The 17,991-nt window shown below is 35.7% G+C and overlaps 3 protein-coding genes across 5 annotated transcripts; 1 reads left to right on the forward strand and 2 right to left on the reverse strand.

Moving 5' to 3' along the window:
* Window positions 287-2,476, reverse strand: LOC18774525. Its single transcript, XM_007207827.2, has 3 exons — window positions 2,283-2,476; window positions 2,035-2,095; window positions 287-643 (listed from the first exon to the last, which is right to left on the reverse strand). The coding sequence occupies exons 1-3, from the start codon at window positions 2,343-2,345 to the stop codon at window positions 420-422; spliced, it is 348 nt and encodes a 115-aa protein (XP_007207889.2). The 5' UTR covers window positions 2,346-2,476; the 3' UTR covers window positions 287-419.
* LOC18774778 (cyclin-H1-1) lies at window positions 3,836-8,586 on the reverse strand. 3 transcript variants are annotated; one of them, XM_020567420.1, is made up of 14 exons: window positions 8,353-8,586; window positions 7,904-7,954; window positions 7,338-7,416; window positions 7,035-7,153; window positions 6,844-6,917; window positions 6,497-6,617; window positions 6,342-6,410; window positions 6,090-6,131; window positions 5,477-5,551; window positions 5,064-5,122; window positions 4,769-4,853; window positions 4,491-4,579; window positions 4,321-4,404; window positions 3,836-4,143 (listed from the first exon to the last, which is right to left on the reverse strand). In XM_020567420.1, exons 1-14 carry the CDS (start codon window positions 8,410-8,412, stop codon window positions 4,140-4,142), a joined length of 1,011 nt encoding a protein of 336 aa, XP_020423009.1. In that variant the 5' UTR covers window positions 8,413-8,586; the 3' UTR covers window positions 3,836-4,139. The 3 variants fall into 3 exon arrangements, with proteins under 3 accessions (XP_020423009.1, XP_020423008.1, XP_020423010.1); XM_020567419.1 differs by having other exon boundaries at window positions 5,477-5,554; window positions 8,353-8,585; XM_020567421.1 differs by lacking the exon at window positions 6,090-6,131 and having other exon boundaries at window positions 5,477-5,554.
* LOC18772470 (sucrose nonfermenting 4-like protein) lies at window positions 12,106-17,699 on the forward strand. Its single transcript, XM_007205065.2, has 13 exons — window positions 12,106-13,102; window positions 13,236-13,323; window positions 14,147-14,329; window positions 14,417-14,524; window positions 14,617-14,676; window positions 14,865-14,954; window positions 15,564-15,698; window positions 16,093-16,237; window positions 16,306-16,479; window positions 16,567-16,630; window positions 16,735-16,804; window positions 16,975-17,092; window positions 17,232-17,699. Exons 1-13 carry the CDS (start codon window positions 12,978-12,980, stop codon window positions 17,321-17,323), a joined length of 1,452 nt encoding a protein of 483 aa, XP_007205127.1. The 5' UTR covers window positions 12,106-12,977; the 3' UTR covers window positions 17,324-17,699.

Genomic DNA, 17,991 nt, shown 5'->3' on the forward strand with positions numbered 1-17,991 from the left:
ATGGATCTCGTTTGATAATCATTTCATTTCTAATTTTTGATTTTCATAAGGGTATGGAGAAATGACGGTCGGAACGGAAGGTTGTGGTTGAAATGCACACAAAACGAAAACAATTTTATCTCTTTTCTAGTTTTTGTTTCATTCATTCCCCTTCACAGACAATGTGCACAATTTTAAGCATTTCCATTGCTTATTTCTAGCCTAATGGCTACACATAAAAAGTGTTTCTTGAATAGATCTGTGAAATCTCTCACAAAGTCCAAGAAAATAATCGGAGGCTACCCCATTCAGACAAGATAATAGGGTCATTTCCTCATTTCTTCCGCATTTGATATCCATCCAGTAAGGCCAAACAACAGAAGCATAAACGGTTGCCAAAAGGAGAAAGAAAAAAAAACCAATGGAATGGAGAAAAATGCTCAAGTAATTGGATTAACAAAAGCTTCCACATATCCCCAACCATCATCAATATCAGGTCCTACCCAATAACCAGATATGATCATGTAGCTACAAGAATCTACATTCAAACAACAATACATTCTTTCAAAATGAGGTTTTGAGGGGATTAAAAGATGATCTTGACAACTCCGATTCAAAGACGATATGCCCGTATTTGTCCTGCAGGAGGCAGAAGGCTTTGCAGCTGCAAATGTAATTCATACAGTTAGCTTAAACAGAGCAAGCAGGAACAATATGGTTGAGAGTTCCATGAAAATATGACTAAAGAGAATAGCATCTTGATAGGCTAAGGCTTATTCTGTTCACCATGAAAAATGGAATGCCTTTAAAGTATTAAAAGAAGAGACTTTTAGTTTAAGTTCTTTTCTATTCTTTCATGATCTGTTACATTCAATTGAGATATATTATCCATAGAAAAGGGAGCTTACTAGTACCTTGAAGAGATTCTAACTTGCTGAAAAATCAGCAAACTTGGGCTGAAGTTACCCTTCACACTGGACTCATGTTGGAACACCCCAACCTGACATACGATTTCGAACCTTGAGAGGTTCTAGTAATTCAAATACATCCTCAGCCTAATGCTATTATGCAATTGATCTCTAATGCTCATATTTTTGGTATTTTTTTTCTACACCTAACCATGTGATTTGACTACAATTTTAAGATAACAATGAATACAAAATGAAGATCAACATATTGCATTCTCCCCTCGAAAAGTACTCAAGGACTGCATAGATTCAATAGAATATCAAGTTTTGGACTCTCTAGATTTGAGGAACAGTTAGAGGAATATTAGTTTTCTTATCTTGCCAAAAATTTGGTTTGTACATTGGTAGTCCTACGAGTTAATGATAGATTTTGGGTTTATTTGTTCCTTCCATCTCTTTCACTATTATTTTTTCTTCTATCCATTCTCTCAAGCAACATAAAAACTAAAGGCTACATATTTTGGAAAAATACTTTCATAACATCTTTTAACTTCTTACTTACTCATTGGCTTAAGTCTCTTCCTCTGCTATTTATAAGGCAAAATATATTGTACACTCCTCTAATGAATGGAAATTATTATCAAATAATTAAAAGACAACCAATTCAGGGTATGCACAAAATCTTTCAAACTTGGGTTGAGTACCACAATTACAAGGTAGGTCTGGTTTCTTGACTGAAAAAAAGAGAGGTAGTTCTGGTTTCAGCTATAAGTAGGCTGCTAGGCCAAAGTTCATGAGAATATGCTGTCAGGCTCAGGCGGAATAAAATTACACTGAAAACCAATATCTAAGTAAGCTCAAGCATGGTTCAAGTTTTGCTAATTACCAATGTTCGAAATACTTGAAATATGAGAGAGAGAGAGAGAGAGAGAGAGAGAGAGAGAGAGAGAGAGAGAGAGAGAGAGGAAGCCGACGACTCCTAGGAGACAGAGGCAGCGTTTTCTTTGAAGTCAGGAAAAAAAAATTTGGACCGGACCCGCCCAGGCCGCCTAGGCGGGCGATTTTTAATATCTTATGAAACCTAATCATATCCAAGTATAACAGTAAGCATAACTGGCAATTGAGAAAAGAGATTGAAGAAGAAAACCTGTTCCTGAAGTTGGTAGGCTTGAAAGTCCAACAAAAACTGATTTTCTCGGAGCTATTTCCTGGAGTTTAATAATATCAACAAAAAGCATCAATAAAAAAGATTGGAACACAAATTATTTTTCAAATCCCCAAAGCATTTTCCCACTCCTGCTTTCAAATCCCAAGTTTTCTAAGATTGTTTCAGCAGCAGAAGGATAAAAGCTAGGGTTTTTTTGTTGACGACAAGTTTGGTAAATGTGAACTTACCTTTGTGAACCAATGTGAAGCTGAGAGAGGTACAGAGAGGGTCATGGACACAAGGCACGCCATTGAAGCTTTCAACTTTGAGTCTCTTTCTTCATCTTTTTTTATGAAAGTCTCTTTCTTTCCTTTCTTCAGCCCAGTGTCAGTGCTGGGCAGTAATAATAAACGACTCAAATGCGAATCAAGCTCATTCGGAGGCCCATTCACAAGTAAAACCCGTAGCATGAATTCCAAGCCTAAAGAAGAAGTATGAGCCCGAAGGTTCAACAATGAAGAGTCATTTTACAGTGAGGGCTTAAAATATGGCATTTAGATAAGATCATGTCTCTTAATCATTGGATTAGACTAATCAATTTAATTTAACGATTAATCAATTTAATTCAATGGTTAAGAGATAGGGCCTCACCTAAGGGCCATATATTAGGCCCTCACTATAGAATTCTTGCAAGGGGGTTAATGAAGGCCTTCGATTTTTTATTTTTAATATAATTAATATTGGTGAAGAGGATTTCTTTCACATGACCTCGAGTGCAAGGATACCAATATCTCACTTCACATTCATCTTGTGTTCCAGTGGCATCAAGATGCATTTTGTATATGCATTAAGGGAAATGTAGGGAAGTTCTTGCAACCTATCTTTTTTTTCATTTCTTGAATGCAGGCCACAGTGGAGGGAAGAATATAACATATGCAGACTCCATACTTTTCTCATGATTTATTTTCTCTGTCCCTTCCATTCCATTTTTAACAGGGAAACTAACATAACAAGTATGGGAGTTGGAGTCTTAACAATGGGCTAGACTGAAAGTTTTCTTTTTGTGAGCTTTTAGAACGCATTTTATTTCTTGATATTATTGTAATTGTGTATGGAATTGTTGGCTTATGGCTGGAATTGTTTGGGGGATTTTATTTTTATTCCATTTATTCTCTTGGGGGTTAATTGATTTTCTAAAATAAAATTAGAAAGAGTGAGACCTTATTGAAGGCTTATGATATAAAGAGGGCCCAAAACACAAATTTAAAATTTGGATAAATTACTCAAATGGTCTTCAAATTTATACTCAATTTACATTTTGATCTCTCAATTAAATTATTCGTTCAAATAGTCCATCAACTCTATATTAATCGCTCAATTAATCCTACCGTTACATTATGTTAATATTGCCGTCAAATGTAAGAGTAAAACCTTCCATAACCATCTTATGTTCCCCAAATAGGTGATAAACTAGTGATACAATTGTGATATAGGGCTAATACATATGTCAAAAGTCTTATTTACCCCCATAATCATCCTTGTTAACAAAAAATATAACGATAGGACCAAAGTGCCGATTAATAAAGAGTTAGTGGACCATTTAAACGAATAATTTAGTTTGGGAACCAAAATATAAATCGAATACAAATTTGAGGACCATTTGAGTAATTTAACTTAAAAAAATTTGTTTCGGAAAGGTTAAGTGATCCATGTTTTAGGACCAAGAGGCCTAACCCCTCACCCACAATCCCCTCATTATCACCTTAACGAATAATAAACTAGAAATGATAAGAAGAAGAAATAAATACGGGGTCACACTAATCCCCACCTCCAAAGAAAATTTAAAAAGTAAAAAGGGTTACTGCTAAATCACAAGATCATTGTCAACGCTCAGAAAAATTCTTCATCCACTCAAACTCAAAGTCTTAAATCGACTGATTTGACAACATAACAATAAAAATAAAAAAATAAAAGGGAGGAGAAAGAATATATTAGTTAAAGAACAGGTAAAATTCTCTTATTCTACAATAATCGTACAGGATGATCGCTTAGAGTATCTTTCCGAAGCAAAACAAAAAACTTCCAAGGGAAACACCGAGATAAATTTACCTGAAACCAGATGAAGAGTGTCAGCACAACGGCAAATTAAATTTGCGTATCTCCAACTGTATAGACATCAGTTGCAGTGTATGAAACTAAATGTCCCTCACAAACCCTATGGGACAAGAACAAGAAATTGCCAAGAAACCCAGATATGACGGCGAATTTTATACATAAAGGACATACATTTCAGTATGAGAAGGTACAGGTTGCACTTCATTTGAGCTCCTCTTCGACTTGTGCTTCGATTTCTTATCCCGCTTCTTACTTCTGAAAACCAGTCAAAGTTTGGCATTAATACAAAACAAAAGGGCACCAGATTAAATGTGACTATTTCTAGATAAGGAATAGCATACTCGTCATGTGAACTAAGACCCCAACAAGATTTCAGTTTTCGGTTGATGTGCTTGAGATCCTTGTCTGAAGGAAACTTGTATTTTCTTGCCTGCATATACATTAGCCAGGAAGAAAAGCAGATTGGGAAATGAAACCAAAAAGTTATCAGATTAAATTTTTTGAAATCCTGAACTTAATCATCTAGCTTTATGACATAATTTTCACAAATGTTCGTGCTGTATCGCAGAGTCAATGGAGTTTGCATCACACTTGTATGTAGATTGCAACGAATTTATACCCAAGAATCTATTGCATTAAGGAATTCAACTAGCTCTGAAACGGTATGTTCAGAACTCTGACGAGAGAGAATGCTCCTCAGGTATCTGAAAATGAGCATACATGAAAGAAGGTTTATTAGTATTGTCCAACAACAAACACCCCCTCCCCATCCCAACAATTTAATGTCAATATGTAAACAATTCTACTTGAGCAGCCAATAGGGAAGTTGGGGGGAAGGCAGAAGTAGAACTATACAGGAAAAAGAAAAAAAAAAACAATAAAAACGATAGGAAATCTAAAGTTCGAATCAGAACCTCTCAAAGTCAACAACTTTGTGCACCTGATTTGCACTACGCAAAGCAGCCAATGCCAACTGCATCAAATTAAGATGGGCAAGTTAAAGATGATGTATATATTATCCATGAGAGAGAGAGAGAGAGAGGAGCTCAGTAAAGGCCACATTATTTTTCTTATCTTTCGGTTGGGCTCTATCTCACTGTATACGAAATGACCAACTTCTCTTCCAACTCATAAAATTCATTAAATGCTGCTCCAAACACCCTAGTAACTCTCCAACCAAATCCTAATACTCAAACCTAAAATGGGTAAAGTATTTCGATTCTTTAGCGAAACTTTCCAATTAAGTTGCAAAACTTATGTTTGATATTTAAAATTAATGACCAAATTCTGAGCTTGAACGGCTAGAAGCTTGAATGGCAAATCGTACCTGCCCAGGAGGGAATAGAAGTGGTGCATCCGTGAGCATGATTTTATCCACTTCCATCTTTGCAGCATGAAGCAAATTCTACAAATCATTCCATCAAAAAAATATTTAGCTGGTTAAGCAAAAGCCAGATTACACTCATCAAAAGAACTACATTTTCCACTAAATGGGAATTTCATTTGCAACCATTATATTGCACCCCAAGGAAAAACGTTACACACAAAGCTGATTAGTGATATTTGGCTCATGTGCAGGGGAGTGGGACTTTCGGAGTTCTTCCTTTGACAGAAGTGAACTGACATAGTACTACCAATCTCAATAAATTCCTTGGAAAATTTTTTTTTTTCCTGTTATGTACATATTGACACAAGAACCAAATGAAACAGAATTATTCATTTAATTAAAAGACTTCCTCAGTGAATTACTTATAGTTTAAATTTATTAAATCATGCAGAAATATACATTGCTTGTGACTGGCTATTGGTTATTTAAAATGATTGCGGCAACTCAACAAAGAAAGACTCTTAAAGATTCAGTCGAATAGATGCCATGTAACAGAACAGAAACTGAAAACACTATTCAGACACATACAATTAAAAAAACCCCAAACAATTACCTGCAGAATTTGGAGTCGATCATCGTTTATTCCACAGAATTCCTAGAAATGAACACTAATTGTCACCAAGTACACGCAAGGAACTTCTAAAAAAAAATTGAAATGCATACGAAAATAAAATATTAAAGATGCACTAGAGAAAACCAAAAGAAATTTTAAGAAGCATCACAAAAGAGTAGGAAATAGTAAAGTCAAAGCATCCTCGTAGAGCATTTGTTGGGGGGGGGGGGGGGAAGATATGCAGAAATTTACCTCCATATCATCGATAAAACCTTCAATTGAGCGATATGGTGCATAAACAATAAGATCAAATTCCAAACTCTGCACAATAAAGGTATAGTGTTATCTTAAACAAATAAAACAGAAACGAAGTAGAAACAACAAAGAAATGTGTGGCACATCCATGCCTGATAAACTATCATCTCATTATTGAGTATCATTTGATGATCCTGTGAGATCCCCTTACCAAGCTCCTCTGCTGATACGTGGTTTTCTTCTATTTTACAAGCCGCATATATACAGGTTAACCTGTGAACAAGTCAATTAATTCAATTTAAACATCCACAAACAATTAGGTAGATGAAATGAATTGTTGCAATCATATAAGCTTAGGTAAATAAATATGAGAATAATGACCCGATTTTCTAGTGTCTCAACATCTTAGTGAATTTCTACCTAGAAGAATCAAATTTCACATAGAATCACATATGCATTGACAACTGACAGATATTAAATAGATATAAGCCAACCTTACATTATATTTTTTGGATGATGTTGCATCACCGACCATTGTAGATAAAACCTTTTGAAATATATAAGAGCTGTTGCCTGCAAATGAAACCAATTAGACAAGGATAGTGCTCAAACTGATCAAGTTTTTGTAGTTCTCATGCTTCCTAAACTATGACCACTTCTTTTCTTCTGTCAAATTGGGAAGCCACATACCTGAACTTTATGAGGGAAGTGAAAGTTTTTGCACACTTCTTGAAGTTTATTTTCATAAAATACTCGCATAAACTGCTCCTCTTCAATGCTAATGGGTTTTGGACGAGAATGCTTGTCAGCTGTATTTAAAGACCAAAAAGTAAAGCAATTGAAAACCAGTTAAATATTCCAAAGCAGAAAATAATAATAATAATAACTAACCAAGAACTTGTGAGACACATTAAAATAAAAAAGCCTTTTACGTTTGTGCCTCACTTGTGTGTGTGTGTGGTGATAGGGAGTGGAACCTCAAAAGAGCATTACCATTATCTTTTGCAATAACTTGAGGTTCAGGGTATGATATTGTGCCATCAACATCTACTTCCATTAGTGTTGCTCCATACTTCACAAGAAATTATTTGTTAGAAGTAATTGAAAACAATCCATGCCGAATTTCAGAAAAAATAACTCATTTCCTATGGGACAAAATGCAAACATCTTCGACAACAAATACTAGAAAGAACATACAAAAACCTAAGAAGTAGTAGAAAAGGTATACTGTTAACCTTAAATAATCAATTAGAGACATTGCCTTAATTTCAACACATCCTCTGCTAGTCTGCATAGCTAGATAATATGTCCTTAAATTATCTATGAAGGTTTACTCGATGCACTGGTATATATTTCCTCATTCCAACAAAAAAGCTCAATACGCTGAAGAATAAATATGCCAGAAAAAACAACTAAATATAAACAAAGCATAGTGGGTGAGATGTTCACAAAGCGGACCAAACAACAATAAAACAAATTTGCATGAAGTTACTAATGACTAGTTTTAATTAAAGAACAACAGGCTTGCAGTGACTAATGAAGCAAGACTCTGTACATACCTTCTCCAATGTTTGTATTGCTCTTTGATTAGCAGCCTTGTATTTACCGACCTATATCAGAGAACATGACACTAATAAGCACATACGAAATTTCAATTCAACTTCAAAGTATTGCAAACATTAAAGTCCCAACTCAAATAAGCCTTAAACCAAAACAAAAAAAAAGCTTTTTTCTTTAATTTCATCTAAATTGCTCCATTTTATAAGTTGGAAACCACATTCATTGTTTCCCCGAGCAATCAAATAGAGCATAAGGCAAGAACACCTAACAACGAAGATTACAAAATCAATTTAATTTAAAAAAACAAAACTTTTTAGTTTAGTTAAACTTAAAACAACTATAACAATGATAAAAGAAACTCTATTTTCCTTCATTCCCTCAGCATCCAAACAGGCCCTAACTGAACATAAAAATCAGAAAAGCAAAGACAATATGGAGGTGAAATTACCAGTTCTTCAGGCGTGAAGATCCACTTGGCTCGGTGAGTCGAGGTCTGGAAATCAGCCATGTCAACTCGGAAACCCTAGCTCAGGTGCTTGCAGAAACAGACACGCACAAGAACTGAAATCAGTGTGAGCGTCTATGGAAGGAAGCTTTAGGTTTTGTTTTATCAAAAAAAAAGAGAAGGCTTTAGGTCTTGGACCTCTTCCTTATTCGCGACGTAGGTAAGGTTTATGGAATTGACCCAAAAAAAAAAAAGAAGGTAAGGTTTATGGATGGATGCATATACCAACGACATGTCGTTTATGTTTGTTTTCCGTGGAGCACTTGCACAACACGGGGCTACACTTTTTTTCCCGCCTATTGTCTCGCCGATTTATTTTTGTTTTACAATGTGACGCGGAGACTTGTAAGATATAAAAGGGTACCACCATCTCTAGAGCAGCAAGGCAAAAGCCCAAAAGGAAGAGGTCCAAAACCTAAAGCCTTCTTTTTGACGGAACCAGAGAAGGACTCCTGAGCCCAATTCTGGCAGCCTACTTGCCCATGTGTAGACCCAAATATATGTGGAGCCCAGCCCACTAAAGTCGGTCTAAGCTAACCACCAGTTACGCGCCCAGCTTTCTCAATTTTAAGGGTCCAGATCATTTTGGCTGTGAGCTCAAACAAACAGATTTCAATTTCAAATTTAAGCTGCAAAGGGGGTATTAGCTCTTTTTTTGTTTTTACAGATTATCCACCGAAAGATATTGTCGGCAGCGAGATCGAACTTAGGCCTTGATTATAAAGAGAATGATATTTACCAACTTGACCAACACTCGTAGGCTGAACACTTCTTTAATTGATGGTAAAATAACTCTTTCAGAAAAATATACTTAAAAAAAAAACCAACAACTACTCGTGAGATTGGTACATTTTGCCAGAGATCCTATCAAAGCTCGTCCTTCCAAAAGCTCCACCTTTTGCGAAAGACCTGCTTTTAGAAATCCATCTTTTCAAAAGATATAACTTGTAACAGATTTTGCACGAAACAGACTTTTGTACAATCCACATCCTACTTCTCTTGAACTGGAAATTCAGAACAAATTCCCAAAAATTTTAACCTTTTCCTCCACTATTACTTTGACAGCACTATGAATTGAATAGACTGCAATTGAGCTTGAGACCATGGCCATAATTAAATTCCATTTGGACGAGACATGCTTTGTTAAAGTAAGGATCTTTGCTGAGAATCTCTTGTAAACAGGGTCTCTTCTTGTCCTCTACCAACCTGACCAAATTACTTGAAGAGATTGACAAGTTGGTTGGTATGAAATTGAAATGTGACAATGATTTAAGAATCTGCTCACTCACTTTGATCTGATATCTTTTGGCTTTAAAAACCAATTAGGTGCACTTCTTATTCACTACGCAATTCACATTTTTGTGAAAGGCTCTCAAAATTGGGACCTCACACTCACTGCATTGAGCATTGAGCAATTCACATGCGTTGTTGCAGTTGAGCTTTTTTCTTTTTCCTTCTTTCTTTCTGTGCACAAGGACCCAAGTGCCTCTGTGCCAATTTGATTCCATGGCCTTGTCTACCCAATTTAAGCTCGACTGAGACATTGGGAAGCACCAACCAAGCTTTTCAAAATGCATCATGCATGCATCTGGTCCATTCCTTTTATTTTTATTTTTAGTGAGTGAATAATTTTTTGGCATACTTGGGTCTAAATGCCTTTATATTTTCTTTGTCCTTTGAGTAATCCATTTACATAAAGTTTGTAGCACTTTTTTTTATATATTATTGTGTGTTGAGAGAATTCATCATCTTCTCGTCTCAATCAACAATTTGTTAATATAGATTAAAATTCTTTGCATTTAGTGCAAGTTTTCACATGTAAACATTCTCTTTGATGCGTCGAGCTATAATGGAATTGAGTCAATATCATTTTAACTATCAAATTTTATTGTTTTTCATTATAATTGTCTTTCAAACTAACCAAAAATAATCTGAAAATAAATACAATGTTAAGAGAGTAAATAAGAATCCAATTCTCATCATAATTGTACAGAATAATAAAGCACATCATATTATGAATTGTAGCTTAGTGGAAAAAAAAAAAGGACTTTTTGCTATATAAAGAAATATATTTGACATTCATAGTGGATGAAAGCGTGAGTAAAAACCCAAGGATAAAAGCGCATGGGTTAATCGGATTACCCAGTGGTAAAACTTTCTCTCTCTTCCCATGGTGGCGGAGGCTGACTGGGCATCAGGGCCAGTTGTGGGCCAGCTTTGATGTGCTGCGATTCCATGGGGCCCACTTATACATCACTTCATCGTCGTCAAATCCAGTTAACCCCATATGGCAAAACCCAACGCAACCCATCACATCTTTTATATTTTTGGTCTGTCCTTTCTCCTTACTTTTGCTTTTTGATTTTTGGTCAGTCTCTTTACTCCTTAATTATTTTAAAAACCAAGGAAAATAAAAAGAATAATTAACAACCAGGTATGCTTTGCTTTGGTGCAAATGCCCACAATTCTCTCTCTCTCTCTCTCTCTCTCTCTCTCAAAAGTATTATATATAGATATAGTTTTATAAAAATAAAAATATAGATATAGTTTTATAAAAATAAAAATATAGAAAAAAATCCAATAAATTCAAAACCCATTTGAATTGAAGGAAAGAATCTCAGTATAAAATAAAATAAAATAAAATAAAATAAAATTTTCCAAATTGCCAATAAAAAAGATAGCAGAAGTGTTTGTTTTGATGACAATCAATGGCCATGCTCATTCATTTGTACTCTCAATTATCTTTGAGTAGGTAGTAAGAATCTTTTGCCCAAAAGTTTATGGCCCTAATAATGTAACTTTTCCCTCCTTCTCTGTCCTATGTAAGTAACTTGTTAATTATTATTTTGTAAGCCTTTTACATTACTCCCATATATTATTATAAATGCAAATGTTAAAAAATATATTAAAGAAAAGCAGATACTAGACAATGGCAACTTTATTTCTTACAGAGAAACACTTCAAATCTAATACTTTAGAAAAACAAAATATAAAGTTGGCTTTTTAAGGACCCAAATTTAATAAACGAAATTTGAAATATGTCACAATTCATGTCATCGTTTTTTAGATAAAAAGAAAAATGAAGATAAAATCAAAAGCGCCCGTGTTGAACTTTAAATTTCCTAACTGATCAAGACATGATAAATTCAAGTAACGTCGAGACAAATGCCCAACTGATTTCTAAGAGCTCATCTCTACTTTTTCATTGTTTATCTACGTCATATAAGCCATGGAACACAAGATATGTATGTTGGCTTCATTGAAAGGAGGAGAGGAATAAGTTATTTTTTAAAATAGTGGTAAGAAGTGAAGAATGTGAATATGCGTGTAAAAATAAAGCAAATCCAATTGAGTTTTGTATGACGAGAATGAGAAACCAATGATAGTTCGTTCTCATGTATATGGTAAGTGAGAAGTTTGGGTTTATTTATTTATACAATTTAGTTCTTCAAGTGTTACATATATGTGGTAGTTCTCATGTAATTTTTATAGCATAGTGGTGTTAGAATTTTAGTAAATTTGATAAAAGTATATTTCTTTTTTAAATTTTATGTAAAAAGTCTTATTCTTTTGTCTTTTTTAATGAAAAGGTAAATAGAAAATGTAACTACTACCCTTTTAATAATTATTTTAGTTTTGGAAATTTGCCATCACTATCATTAAAAAATAATTTACTGCCACTATAATAATTGCCCTCTCTATGTTTTCTTTTCTTTTCTTTTACACTTGATTTCAATTGGGGTGTGTTTGGATGCTTTCCCATCAGATTCTTCACTCAGGGGACACACACAGCTTTTGAAGATCCAAACCATCCATCAATGCCACATAACCCTGCTTAGCTCTCTCTCTCTCTTCAAAATTAGGGTTTTTTTTCCCTATATATCTCTATTGTCACCCCCAAATGTTGCACTAAATTACATCACAACCACTTTGATAGTCGAATTCTCCCACCTAGTTTCTGAAACACAGAGCTTTGGGATTGGGTTTGGTGGGAAACTCTCTGACTTGGGTTAGATCACAGATCACACTGTGGGAAATTCCCCTGTTTTTGCTGGTTTTTCTGAAGGTTTTATGGGTTTTCTCCGTGCCCATTTGATTTGTTGACTTTTAGACTCAGAATTTAACCAGAAGGCGCTGAGATTGAAACATATCAAATTTTATGCATAGTGCATGGAGTGGATTGTGGAGGCAGTGCGTAATTTCCAGAGATTTTTGTGTTGAAGGGTTGTGATTTGGGATTGGTGGTTTGGTTCCATACAAATTTGAGGTTTTGGGGGAGTTTGGTTTTGATTTGGTGGCCCTGCATGTGTAAGCTTTAAGGGTCCTCTGCTCAGTTGTGGAGGATCCTACTACTAAGAAAAAAAAAGAAAAAAAAAAGAAAAAAAAAACACAGAATAAGGGTTTTTAAGTGTGATTTATAAAGTGTTCGTAATTTGTGTGATGAACAGTACCGAGTTTTTGCGGCAAATAATCAAGTGGGAAGGTGTTGAATTTTGCAGCTTGTGGATTGGTTTTGGGCAAAAAATTTGCATTATTTATATATATAAATCTATCTAATTTGGTGGGAAATGTTTGGTTCTGGTCCGGGTACTGCACATGAAAGCAGAGGACTTTCTGGACCGGTTCTATTTCCAACGCGGTTTGTTTGGCCTTATGGCGGAAGGAGGGTGTTTCTCAGTGGTTCTTTCACAAGGTGTGGCATCGAAATGACCATTTTCACTTAATAGTTCTTGTTATTTGAATGATAATCGTTTATCCTGTCAAAGGAGCTCAATGTATCATTGAATATGTGATATGGATTTATATTTGATTTTCTGTATGCGCAGGTGGTTAGAACTTATACCTATGTCTCCAGTGGAGGGCTGCCCAACTGTTTTTCAAGTTGTTTGGAACTTAACGCCAGGATATCACCAGGTTTATTTTATAAACTAATTATCAACGCTATTATACCCAGTTCAGCTTTCTGAAGTCTAAACTCTTACTTATTGTCCTCATCTCTTGCACTATAATGATTGGTAGGTATTGATATGGATAACTGTCATGTGCTCTGCTCTGCTTAGTTGAGTTTGGTTGCATAAGGGATAAGCAATGTACTATTATGGAACAGGATTAGTGATTTATGCTGTATCATTGTCTGCTCCTTTGCTACATTATAAGTGAAGAAATATTTCTGTAGGAAACATTGTAAAACCGTTCAGCATGAGCAGCTATCAGGCTTCTCTTGTTCAGTAAATATCACCTTCCTAATTGTGGTAGAGCACTGGTTTAATAAGGATAAGCAACACTTTCCATTGTCTACTGAAGGACCGTTTGACAGTACTCATCAGTAAGCTCTATCAGGCCCTCAACTACCAAATACATGAAAAATGTTGCTGGGCGAGTTTGAATTGGCGGAACACAAAAGTGACTATTCTTCTCCTTTGGTTTGGAATGAGCTAACAAGGAACTTTTCATCATCAAAATACATGAGCTGTGAACCCCTACAAATCATTGCATTGATATTGTGTTGTGAGAACTGCCCCTATATGCTTTAATGTATGTAGGGGAAAGATAATATTACCATTCACTATATGCTTGTTGTGCTCTATCTATAATGCTCCTAATATGCTGATATATCCTTGTTGCTACCTACCTGTGGTGGCCATACCAAGGGTTAGATATGCTTTCTCACTGGCACATTATACATTATGAATAAGTCTCATGCTGATATCAGATGTGTTGTTTCCATTAATTGCAGTACAAATTTTGTGTTGACGGTGAATGGCGGCATAATGAGCAGCAGCCTTTTGTTACTGGGAATTGTGGAACTGTAAATACCATCTTTCTAGCTGGGGAACCAGATATGGTTCCTACTAGTTTCAGTCCTGAGACTTCTGGCAGATCCAACATGGATGTAGATACTGATGTATTTACACATGTGGTAAGTTTTTTGCTTGTATTTATATTGAGGGCCTTCAAGTTGTCTTGCAATACAGAATGGGTCATGTTGTAAGGCGGTCTATTGCAGGAAGCAGTTCCTAGGTTCTCACAGGCTGATCTTGACATCTCTCGACATCGTATATCTATGTTCTTGTCCAGACATACTGCTTATGAGTTGCTTCCTGAGTCAGGCAAGGTTTGAATGCTTTACCCTTCTGCAGGTACTGTTTATAGTTAGTAGTTTATTTGGCTGACCGCTGTAATCTAGTAATTGTGTTAACATTGCAGGTCATTGCCTTGGATGTTAATTTACCTGTGAAGCAAGCATTCCATATCCTACATGAACAGGTAAATGTCTTTTCCACAAAAACATGTGCACACTTCCACTTAATTCCCCAGCTTTCCTAATTTGATTGTCTTTGTTCAATATACATCAGTTTTTTGGACATCTATGCTGTTTAAACAATTCGTGCTTGGTAATAATTTGCATTTTGTGGTTATCTTTATCCTTGGTTGCTAATATAAGTTCCGTTCAGGGAGTACCTGTGGCGCCACTCTGGGATTTTGGCAAGGGCCAATTTGTTGGAGTTCTTAGTGCATTGGACTTCATCCTAATTTTGAAAGAGGTGTGTCATGTGTAAAATTTGTCATTCCTTATTGCTAGTGTATGGTTATGCTAGTTTTGGATGAAACACAGTAAGATACATATACAAATACTTAGAAGCATCTGTGTGTTTGAAAGTTTAAATTTTTTGAGGTGCACATGTAACTAAGATGCTTCTAAGCTTCAGCTATGTTGCAAGGTACATAGTAAGCTTGTTCTTGTGAAGTTTCCCTTATTGAACGTTCATAATTTAGACATGTATCATCTTTCCTTCCTGGCACCACCAACCTAATGTTGCATGCCTATTTTTCCTTTTCCAAACCTTGCTGGAGTTACATATTTCGTTTTCCAAATAACCTTTAAGTTCTTCATTCTCCTCACTGTGAAAACTGTTTTATGCGGCTCATGAGTTTTCATGGATGGCAATCTCAGATTGTGGTTCTTAATATCATTAGCCATTTTTCCTTTTTGGTGTGTGGACTGCATGCTTGATTCTTGAAACGTATCTTGCTTTATAGATGTTGGTGACCTTGGCATTTGTTTTGTTTTTTGAAATTCACTCTCACTTATACACAGACAAGCACTTCCTAGTTCATTTTCAGTTGATTAAAATGTATGGCTTTTATGAAAGCTTGGGAATCATGGATCCAACTTAACTGAGGAACAGCTTGAGACTCATACTATAGCAGCATGGAAAGAAGCAAAATTACGTCTAAACAGACAACTTGATGGCAATGGGAGATGCTATCCACGACGTTTGGTCTCTGTAAGTTTCTCCTGAGGCGCTAATTTATATTATCTCTTGAAATGAAATATTTCCCTATGAAATTATATAATTAATAAATTTGTATACCTTTTTCGGCCTTTTGGTTAAGATCTAGTATATTATAGTTCATAAATTTATATAATGTTTTCTTTTAAACAATTTGGAAAAGTTGGTACTTCATTATGACTGCATTTATACGTGAAGCATATATATGCTCATGAAAATTTTCAAATGTAGAAAAATGGGATTACATATGCACTAAGTGTAGCTAAATTCTGCATGTTCTTTCTTAAGGGTTCTGGTGCTGAATTACGGCAGAACATGGATTCACTAAAGCTTCTTGATTTCACATCATGATAATGCTTATTTGTATGTGTACTGTTTTGATATGCAGGCTGGGCCTTATGATTCTCTCAAAGAAGTTGCTTTGGGAATTTTGCAAAACAAGGTGGCTACGATTCCAATTGTCGATTCTTCTTCACAGGATGGTTCATTGCCACAGCTACTGCATCTTGCTTCTCTTTCTGGAATACTAAAATGTAAGTTTTTCTCCAGTATTTTGGTTAAGGTTAGGCATTTAGTTACTAATCTGTAACAAACCTTTCAGGCATATGCAGGCATTTTAGACATTCTTCTAGCTCCTTGCCCATTCTCCAACATCCTATATCTGAGTTCCCTATAGGTACATGGGTTCCAAATATTGCGGAGCCAAATGGACGGCCGTTGGCAATGTTGAGACCAAATTCATCTCTTGCTGATGCTCTGTCTTTGTTGGTACAAGGTTATATATCTTTTTTTCTAGCTATTTGCTTCACTACCCATAGTGGGTGATAATTCATCTCTTGCTGATGCCCTGTCTCTTTTGCAGCTGAAGTTAGTTCAATACCCATTGTAGATGAGAATGATTCGTTGCTGGATATTTATTCACGAAGGTGATATTTAAAATTTTTAAATTTATACGTGCATCAAGTTTTATGTATAACTAATCCTTTGTTCGTTAACCAATTGTGGAATGTGTCTGTTATATCTTCCCCAGTGATATTACCGCTTTGGCAAGAGATAAAGCTTATACACAGATTCACCTAGATGGATTGAGCATCTATCAGGTTAAAATTTCACATTTGAAATGTTTGGTAATAAAAAAGTCAGGCGCAACACTAAAAGTTCCGTGGACAATAACTGAAGTGCTTGTCTGACTATGATGTTGCAACTTGCAAACTTGTATTCCACCGCTTTGAGAACTGAATGTGCTTGTCTGCATTGTGTATTGTTGTAGACATTGCAACTGGGACGAGATGCAAATTCTCCTTATGGCTTCCTCAGTGGACAGAGATGTCAGATGTGTTTGCGATCGGATCCTTTGCATAAAGTGATCGAGCGCTTGGCTAATCCTGGTACGTTGCTTGCTCATCTGCATTAGTATTTTAGTATAATTAAAATAGCTTTCCTTTTATATTCTTTGCATTAGATAAATAGATATATATATATATATATATTTCCTTCAGAAGTTGCTTACTTTGTTTATATTTTTAGGGGTTAGGAGGCTGGTGATTGTGGAGGCTGGCAGCAAACGTGTAGAAGGGATTATTTCATTGAGTGATGTATTCAGGTTCTTGCTAGGCTAGCTATCTTAAAGATGTTGGCTACGATATACCATGGCGTGGCTTGTGGCAGTGGCATTGGGGGTGATTTTCCTTTGGACACTTCTTTTATGTCTTACACATGCTGAATGGCTTCATTTAATCACTCAGATCTTTTACGGACCTCGTGTTTCGGAGCCCCATCTTTTGCTAGAATAGAAATTTCAAAGAGAATCTGTAAATTGTGAGGATTCAAAATTCCCCTTTTTCATTGGTATAAACCTATTTATCAACTCCACCTTGTCTTTTATGTTAAAGCTAGTAGAATGACTGCAAAAAGAATTTGGTGTAGTGTACATGGCACCTCTTGCGGTACCTTGCATTGCAAGAAACTGGCAATTTAGATGTCGGGTTTTATCTCTCTTTGTTTTTTGGGGGATGGCTTGTCAATATCTTACTGTGGTTGGTCAAAACTCAAAATACTTCTCCAGTTCCCATGAGACTTTTTCTTCCTCTTATGGCCCATGGGTGTCATGTCCAGTCTCACTAGCAGTGGCAAATAAGGTCGGCCGAGGTGTCGGTGCTGGATTTCGAATGATTAAGCTTTCTTGGACAGTAAATTTTGTTGTAGGTAATCCTAAAACTCTCACTGAAAAATGAGTGACAAGCATTTCAATAGATTCCGTCCAAAAAGTAAAGGCATTTGAAAAGCT

The sequence above is a fragment of the Prunus persica genome, chromosome G6 (genome assembly GCF_000346465.2).
Source record: "Prunus persica cultivar Lovell chromosome G6, Prunus_persica_NCBIv2, whole genome shotgun sequence".
NCBI classification, from domain to species: domain Eukaryota; kingdom Viridiplantae; phylum Streptophyta; class Magnoliopsida; order Rosales; family Rosaceae; genus Prunus; species Prunus persica.